This window comes from Sander vitreus, chromosome 16 (assembly GCF_031162955.1).
Source record: "Sander vitreus isolate 19-12246 chromosome 16, sanVit1, whole genome shotgun sequence".
NCBI classification, from domain to species: domain Eukaryota; kingdom Metazoa; phylum Chordata; class Actinopteri; order Perciformes; family Percidae; genus Sander; species Sander vitreus.
This window is the reverse complement of record NC_135870.1, coordinates 268,237-277,500: the sequence shown is the minus strand read 5'-3', so window position 1 is coordinate 277,500 and position 9,264 is coordinate 268,237. Positions and strand designations below refer to the sequence as shown.

The 9,264-nt window shown below is 42.3% G+C and overlaps 2 protein-coding genes across 3 annotated transcripts in view; both read right to left on the bottom strand.

The window, feature by feature from the left end:
* slc25a46 (solute carrier family 25 member 46) overlaps positions 1–3,397 on the bottom strand; it is a 16,133-nt gene extending 12,736 nt beyond the window's left edge. For both annotated transcript variants that reach the window (XM_078271249.1, XM_078271250.1), the window contains exons 1-3: positions 2,952–3,397; positions 1,340–1,382; positions 1,129–1,186 (exon numbers count right to left, since the gene is read on the bottom strand). In XM_078271249.1, coding sequence (XP_078127375.1) covers positions 1,129–1,186; positions 1,340–1,382; positions 2,952–3,216 — 366 coding nt within the window. In that variant the 5' untranslated portion in view covers positions 3,217–3,397. The remainder of the gene's footprint in view (positions 1–1,128; positions 1,187–1,339; positions 1,383–2,951) is intronic.
* A 1,936-nt stretch (positions 3,398–5,333) lies between these two features.
* On the bottom strand, positions 5,334–8,894 carry slc31a1 (solute carrier family 31 member 1). Its single transcript, XM_078271714.1, has 4 exons — positions 8,696–8,894; positions 8,502–8,574; positions 8,210–8,378; positions 5,334–7,587 (listed from the first exon to the last, which is right to left on the bottom strand). Exons 1-4 carry the CDS (start codon positions 8,855–8,857, stop codon positions 7,386–7,388), a joined length of 606 nt encoding a protein of 201 aa, XP_078127840.1. The 5' UTR covers positions 8,858–8,894; the 3' UTR covers positions 5,334–7,385.
* Positions 8,895–9,264: the final 370 nt, after the last annotated feature.

The following is a 9,264-nucleotide window of genomic DNA, read 5'->3' as shown; positions in this document are numbered from 1 at the left end:
CTTAGTTTTACAAAAGAAAACTCTTCAATAAATCTCCATCTTAAGAAGACGTCAAACAGCTTCATTGATTGGCTTGTTTGCTATCTGCCAAGCGTTGTTAGGACACTCTGCTAGGACAGGATGTCCACCTCCGCTCAGCGGACCGTCCTTCCTCACGTCTGAAGCTGAAGTGACTTCCTCTCTCCATGAACTCTTGCATGTGGGATAGAAGACTACAAAATGATTATTATATATTTCATATCACACCATATCTGTTCTCCTGTAACTTCCGCCAGCAAAAAGTAAAAAAATAAATTAAAAAAATATGCTAATATGATGATGTCATCACCGTGATAGTGGCACATCACCGCCAATATTGCTGAGTTACTGCTGAGTTATTGCTGAGATACTGCTGAGTTATTGCTGAGATACTGCTGAGATATTGCTGAGATACTGCTGAGATACTGCTGAGTTACTGCTGAGTTACTGCTGAGTTATTGCTGAGATACTGCTGAGATACTGCTGAGTTACTGCTGAGTTACTGCTGAGATACTGCTGAGATATTGCTAATACTGCTGAGTTATTGCTGAGTTACTGCTGAGTTACTGCTGAGTTACTGCTGAGTTACTGCTGAGTTACTGCTGAGATATTGCTGAGTTACTGCTGAGTTACTGCTGAGATACTGCTGAGATATTGCTAATACTGCTGAGATACTGCTGAGTTATTGCTGAGTTACTGCTGAGTTATTGCTGAGATACTGCTGAGATATTGCTGAGATACTGCTGAGTTATTGCTGAGATACTGCTGAGATACTGCTGAGTTACTGCTGAGTTATTGCTGAGTTACTGCTGAGTTACTGCTGAGTTATTGCTGAGTTACTGCTGAGTTATTGCTGAGTTACTGCTGAGTTATTGCTGAGTTACTGCTGAGTTACTGCTGAGATACTGCTGAGATATTGCTGAGATACTGCTGAGTTATTGCTGAGATACTGCTGAGATACTGCTGAGATACTGCTGAGATACTGCTGAGTTACTGCTGAGTTACTGCTGAGTTATTGCTGAGATAGTTATAAGAGTAATAATAATATAAGATGATGATATAATAATAATATAATAATAATAATAAGTGATAAGAAAGGTGAGCAGATACCTGACACTGTCTGCGGAAGACGATGCAGGGGTGAGCGAGGACGTTCTCAGTGAACAGACTGCAGACACACAAACACACGTTATTTACAGACTTTTATTCTGAAAATCCTGTCTGCTTCATTAGTCTGAGCGGCCTGTCAGAGCTTTGGGACGGATCACATGACCAAAAACATTTATTAAATGATTATTATAAGAAGAATTTAATTTCCAACCTGACAAGTCCGATTCCAAATCCTGCAAACCGATTCAGCTGCTCTGAAAGACCAAACACATGAATAACACATGAATAACACATGAATAACACATGAATAACACATGAATAACACATAATGCAGATTGTTTTACAGTTTTCAGCAGCGATTCAGGATGAAAACCTGCAGAATTTAGCGGATTGTTTTTATGGTCTGGATAGAGATATGCGACTGTGTCCCTGATTATAACAGACTTATAATGTCTCAACATACAACAACAAAACCATTCTTACAGTCACAGAAATACAGAAATACAGACATGTAGTTATTTACTTATTATACTTGAAAGGTAATTTTGGGAACCTGGACTCTCTGTCTCCATGTGTGTGTGTGTCTGAGTGTCTGATGGAACAACAATCTGTGAAACTGGTCCAGTATTAAACCAGAACCAAGCTGTAATGTTACCCTACAGGACTAATGTTCAGCAGCAGTTAGTAACAAGCTGTAATGTTACCCTACAGGACTAATGTTCAGCAGCAGTTAGTAACAAGCTGTAATGTTTAAACATTAATAAACAGATCCACACAGAGACATTAATCTCTCATCCAGTAACGGGAATCTGGCCCTGCAAGCTGATTGGTCCAGTGATTAAGCTCCGCCCACCTCTCAGTGTGAATCAACAAAAAACTACAATAAATCATCAATGACATCTATGGAGGTTAATTTCAGCCACAAACAGAACATTATTAAAGGACAACTTCGGTTTTTTCTGACCTGACCCTATATGTCTCCATGTTTCTGGGTCTGAGAAACCCACCAGACTCCATGTAAATAATCAGGACTTTTAGCGTGTATAGAGCCAGCATATCTCCACCAGACTCCATGTAAATAATCAGGACTTTTAGCGTGTATAGAGCCAGCATATCTCCACATGTAAATGGGTGAATTAAGGGTTTATTTCAACCAAACCAGAGTGGTGATTGTTGGAACAGTGGAAAGATGAACCAAGACGGCTTTTGATAGTTTGATTTAGCTTCTGTCCACTTTGAATAAAGTGTGTTTTACAATGATAAAAGTCCTGATTATTTACATGGAGTCTGGTGGGTTTGGTGATGGTGATTTTGGGGCTGTAGAAAACTCACTCATTATTGAAGAGAATGATATGAAAGTTAATTCATAGAATAAACTGAAACAAATGAAATAGTTTAACAATAAAATAACATGAAAAGAAGCTCGTTTTTAACTGAGCGTTAGCCTCGTTAGCTGGAATGTTCCATGTACTTCTAATGGTGCTAATTATCCTGCTACAAATAGTTCCTATTATAGGATTAGCCTGCAAGCTAACGATCAGTTAGCTTGATTCATTAGCCTTCAGTGTTTTCTTGTTGGCATGTTAGCCTGCTAGTTAGCTCATTACAGGACCTTGCGTTAGCCTTGTAGCCGTTAATCTGTTCACTTTACATTGAAACATTAGCCTGTTAGCTAACACGCTGTCAGCCTGATATACATGCTACTATTAGCCTGCTAGCCTGTTTAGCTTGATATAAATGGTACTATTAGCCTGCTAGCCTGCTAGCCAGTTAGCCTGCTAGCCTGTTAGCTAACCCTTCTCCGTCTCTCCCCACCGACCTACCGGCAGGCGGTCCGCCGGGCTGCGGAGCCTCCCAGGCGGCAGCGGGACCTCCGGGGCCCCCCAGCGGCTCTTCGAGCTGCGGTGTCCGGTCTGTGTGGTGCAGGTTGCGGCTGCCCGGGATGTCCGGCGGGCTGGTGACCCAGTGGTGGTGCTGCAGCTCCGCGGGGCCTCCGGCGCTCCTGACCGGGTAGGCGGCTCCGTACAGCGGGTCGTCGCGGCCGCGGTACCCGAGCCCATCGAAGCTGTCCGGCCGCCGGGAGGCCATCGAAGGGTCGGTGCGGGGTCGGACTGCGGGACAGACTGCGGGACAGACTGCGGGGGTACCGGGGTAAACCGACGTCAACACGTCCCGGGGAAATAACGTCAGAAATTAGTTAAAGGAGGAATATTTGACCCACAGCAAAACAACATCCACCTGTCACCCGGATGTTGTTGTTCTTCTTCCGCTTTTCTTCCGGCAGCTTGGCGGTGTTACAGTTAATTACCGCCCCCTACAGACTGACAGAGCTATATATATATATATATATATATATATATATATATATATATATATATATATATATATATATATATATATATATATCACCTGGTAGTTACTGCTTTTATTGGTTTAATTGCTTCTAATAAGCTGTGTCATTGCGTATCTGTTTGTAATGTGCTATGTGTCCTGGTTTTACTCTAAAGTGTAACCAGAAGTCCATTCATAGTTTATTTATTAATTTTATTTAAATTAGTTCATGTATTCTTAATTGTATAATAGTGATAAAACAATCAGGCACTATGTGTTTGTACATTTGTCCAAAAAAACGTGTTGACAGCTTTGAGGTAGAAGCCAGCCCATCTAGACCATAATCTAGACCATAATCTAGATCATAATCTAGACCCCCCTAGAGGCAGCAGGGGCGTCTAGCAACTCTCCGCTGGCTTGAGAGCTGGAAACACTAAACTCTAGTCAGGCCAATCACATCGTGTATAGAGTTGGTGGGCAGGCCAATCACATCGTGTATAGAGTGGGTGGGCAGGGCCAATCACATCGTGTATAGAGTGGGTGGGCGGGGCTTATGGCTGCTGCTGCTGCTGGTGAACAGCATCTCTGAAGACTTGGAGTTCAGCTTTTCTTTGAGAAAAGAACAAAGAACGGCCCTGAAGTCATTCTTAAAAAAGGAAGATGTGTTCAGAGTTTAGAGTGGAATCCATCAGCTAGCTCTGCTCTGATTGGTTGGAGAGCTATCCTATTGGTGCAGAGGGAATCTGAAAGACAACCGTTTATCCCGCCCCTCGGCTTGAGCCCAGCCAATGGGGAGTTCCCAGACCCAACATCTGGATGTGGGTCAGACCCAGACCAACATCTGGATGTGGGTCAGACTGGTCAGGCTAGAGAGAGACAATATTAACAACAAAACATAAGAGATAATTAAAATAAAGATCCAGGGTCTGTGTAGTCCAGTAGGGGGTCTGTGTGGTCCAGTAGGGGGTCTGTGTAGTCCAGTAGGGAGTCTGTGTGGTCCAGTAGGGGGTCTGTGTGGTCCAGTAGGGGGTCTGTGTAGTCCAGTAGGGAGTCTGTGTGGTCCAGTAGGGGGTCTGTGTGGTCCAGTAGGGGGTCTGTGTGGTCCAGTAAGGGGTCTGTGGGTCTGTGTGGTCCAGTAGGGGGTCTGTGTGGTCCAGTAGGGGGTCTGTGTGGTCCAGTAGGGGGTCTGTGTGGTCCAGTAGGGGGTCTGTGTAGTCCAGTAGGGGTTGAGTCATGTGATAACGTGGATAATATTTCTGTTGTTCTAATAAAAGTTAAAATGAGGGAAGACTTTATGACATTAATGGACAATTAAATGAAATAAACAGATGAACATGTGACATAAACAGTCTGAGAGAAGTTTGGGAACACAATAATTTATAATAATAATAATAATAACAATAATTTATAATAATAATAATAATTTATAATAATAATTTATAATAATAATAATAATAAAAAATAATTTATAATAATAATAAATAATAATAATAATTTATAATAATAATAATAATTTATAATAACAATAATTTATAATAATAATAATAAAAAATAATTTATAATAATAATAATAAATATAATAAAAATAATTTATAATAATAATAATAATTTATAATAACAATAATTTATAATAATAATAATAAAAAATAATTTATAATAATAATTTATAATAACAATAATTTATAATAATAATAATAAAAAATAATTTATAATAATAATTTATAATAATAATAATTTATAATAATAATTATAATAATAATGTGGGCCGAGTCCTTGGCAGCGGCCCAGGTTTGAATCTGACCTGCGGCCCTCTGCTGCGTGTCACCCCCCCCCCCCCAACATGTTTTATTCTCATATTAAATATTTCAGACGAGACGAGTTCATAAACTTTATTCAGTTTTTTTTCAATGATTCCAGCATTTGAGACATTAAAACATTTTAATATTGTGATAAACAGTTTCCTTCACAGAATCAGAAGAGAGAGACTTCATTAATACACATTAATAAACATTAATAAACAGATCCACACAGAGACATTAATCTCTCATCCAGTAACGGGAATCTGGCCCTGCAACCTGATTGGTCCAGTGATTAAGCTCCGCCCACCTCTCAGTGTGAATCAACAAAAAAACTACAATAAATCATCAATGACATCTATGGAGGTTAATTTCAGCCACAAACAGAACATTATTAAAGGACAACTTCAGTTTTTCGACCTGGACCCTATATGTCTCCATGTTTCTGGGTCTGAGAAACCCACCAGACTCCATGTAAATAATCAGGACTTTTAGCGTGTATAGAGCCAGCATATCTCCACCAGACTCCATGTAAATAATCAGGACTTTTAGCGTGTATAGAGCCAGCATATTTCCACCAGACTCCATGTAAATAATCAGGACTTTTAGCGTGTATAGAGCCAGCATATTTCCACCAGACTCCATGTAAATAATCAGGACTTTTAGCGTGTATAGAGCCAGCATATCTCCACCAGACTCCATGTAAATAATCAGGACTTTTAGCGTGTATAGAGCCAGCATATCTCCACCAGACTCCATGTAAATAATCAGGACTTTTAGCGTGTATAGAGCTAGCATATTTCCACATGTAAATGGGTGAATTAAGGGTTTATTTCAACCAAACCAGAGTGGTGATTGTTGGAACAGTGGAAAGATGAACCAAGACGGCTTTTGATAGTTTTATTTAGTTTCTGTCCACTTTGAATGAAGTGTGTTGTACGATGCTAAAATCACTGATTATTTACATGGAGTCTGGTGGGTTAGTGGGTACTACTTACATTACAGCTTGTTACTAACTGCTGCTGAACATTAGTCCTGTAGGGTAACATTACAGCTTGTTACTAACTGCTGCTGAACATTAGTCCTGTAGGGTAACATTACAGCTTGGTTCTGGTTTAATACTGGACCAGTTTCAGAGATTGTTGTTCTTATCAGACACTCAAACATGGAGACAGAGAGTCCAGGGTGAAATAAAACGTTTCCCTTTAAAGAAGTTTGACTTTAAGCGTCTTCTGTCCCCAGACCTCCGTCTGCGACTCTAAAACAGTCCCCCTACAGACCAACGTCTCAGTCGGGACGTCCCGCTGCGTTAAGGCAGCGTGTGACGTGTCGGGGTTAAGGCCGACGGTGGCGAGAAAACACAAAGCAAAAACTAAACGGTTTAAAAGTTATTTTAGTGAATTTAATTCATGAAATGTTTGAGATTTAGAAGCCACACAACGCTTCATGATGTCTTATTTAATCATTTAAACTGTGAAAAAGGTTGTTTTATTTTGAAAATCAAAGAAAACGTATCTGATGTTTTTGTAAAACATATGAGCTCTGATTGGCCGGCTCGCGGACCAATGGGGAGGATGTTCTGAACATTCTTAAAATATAAACTGTCTGAAGATTATTTTGTTATTTAAAAGTGAAATGTTAGTTTTAATAATTGTAATAAATCAAAACAATCTAAATGAACATTGTGTAAAACATTCCTAATAACTGATATCCTAATGTTTATAATGACCAGATGCTAACTATGCTAACTACAGAATAGCTACGGATGCTAACATGTTGGCTAGCGAGTGCTAACCTTCTAGTCGTCATGGCACTAAAAAGGAAATAAGATCGTTTGACAGGATTTGGCCAATCAGAACCGTCTGAGATGATGCGAGCTGTGATTGGCCGGCTCGTCCACCAACAGGAGTTCACAAAAACAACTAAAGAACTCGACAAGTGTTTGGATTTAGGCATCGCTAGCTACAGACGTTAGTGTTTAGGGTCTCGTCTTCTGTGCTAACTCAATTTGCTGCTAACGCTCTGGGATTTGTAGTTCCAGGCCAGCTAGCGTGCTAACGTTAGCGTTTCATTGATTGTGATCAGCAGAAATCAAACCCCTCAGACCGAATGCTAACTAGCTAGCGCTAGCTAGTGGCAGTGCTCGGTGATGTCGACGACCACGGCCTTCCGCCAGCTGAACAGGAAGTAGCCCATGCCGGCGCCGGCCGCCACGGCGATGCAGAGGTAGGCATTGTAGGTCATGAAGACGAGCATCAGGAAGTAGCTGACCACCACCTGCAGGATGTGCAGCAGCGTCTGCAAGAAGTGGGCGGGGCTTAGCATCCGCTGCCTGAGAGGACGAGATGAGGATTTAGCATCAGTGTTAGCATCGCTGTTAGTAATAATTTTAGATAAAGATGTCAGTGTTTTAACTCAGCTACAGTTGATGTTAGCACTAGCCACAGTATTAGCTTCAGAGTTAGCATGTTCTTCCTGCTGAAGCTACAATCTCACAGATAAAAAGATAAGCTACGGTAAAGCTAAGCTACAGCTACGGTAAAGCTAAGCTATAGTAAAGATAAGCTACAGCTACGGTAAAGATAAGCTACAGCTACGGTAAAGATAAGCTACAGCTACGATAAAGCTAAGCTATGGTAAAGCTAAGCTGCAGCTACGGTAAAGCTATGCTACAGCTGCGATAAAGATAAGCTACAGCTGCGATAAAGCTAAGCTACAGCTATGGTAAAGCTAAGCTATGGTAAAGCTAAGCTACGGTAAAGCTATGCTACAGCTGCGATAAAGATAAGCTACAGCTATGGTAAAGCTAAGCTACAGCTACGGTAAAGCTAAGCTACAGCTACGGTAAAGCTAAGCTACAGCTACGGTAAAGCTAAGCTACAGCTATGGTAAAGCTCAGTTGGAGTTAACCTTGAATGTTGTTGTTGTTGTTAGCGTTAGCATTAGCCACGTACCCGACGGTCTTGTGTGTCTCCATAAGGACCGTACCATCTGCCCCGGGGAGGGGCATCGAGTTGTAGCGCACGTTGACCTGACTGCGGCGCAGCAGAGACTCCCGGCCCATCTTCAGCCCTTCGTACAGCACGGCCAATAGGAAGACTCCAATACACGCCCCCACCATCTCTGATTGGACCAGAGGGGAGGAGGGAGGGTCACACACAGAGAGAGAGAGAGGACTCAAATATATAACAATATAGGCTTGATGTGTTTATATATAAACATTTAAATAAAGAAGATATAAAGTACCTCCGGGGGTGTTGATGAGCAGCCCGGTGAACAGCAGCTCCACGTTGTTGTAGCCAAAATAGAAGGTCATCGCCTAGGCAACCACAGCGTTAGCATGTTAGCGTGTTAGCTCCTCTTTATGACAGCATATATCAGGATATCCATTAGGCTTGTTTCCTGATTCTGCTGCTAAAACTGAACCTGTGTCTACTCACCATCCCCCCGTGTCCTCCGTCCCCCCCTCCCCCGCCGTGGTCCCCGCCGTGGTCCCCGCCATGGTCCCCGCCATGGTCGTGGGCGGTTGTGGGTGTGGCCATGGTGTTGGGATGGTGGTGGGCGTGGTCCATCGCCATGCTGCTGTGGTCCATCTGTTCCATGGCTGCAACAAAAATCACATTCACCCATTAAGGGCGGTTGGTATGGTCCGACTCATGCATTAAGGGCGGTTGGTACGGTCCGACTCACCCATTAAGGGCGGTTGGTACGGTCCGACTCATGCATTAAGGGCGGTTGGTACGGTCCGACCAAGCCCCTAGGAAGAGCGCCATGTCTAAAAGCCACCAAGGGCTTAGTGGATAACTCTGGTACTGGACTGGTCTTAGTGGATAACGCTGGTACTGGACTGGTCTTAGTGGATAACGCTGGTACTGGACTGGTCTTAGTGGATAACGCTGGTACTGCACTGGTCTTAGTGGATAACGCTGGTACTACACTGGTCTTAGTGGATAACGCTGGTACTGGACTGGTCTTAGTGGATAACGCTGGTACTACACTGGTCTTAGTG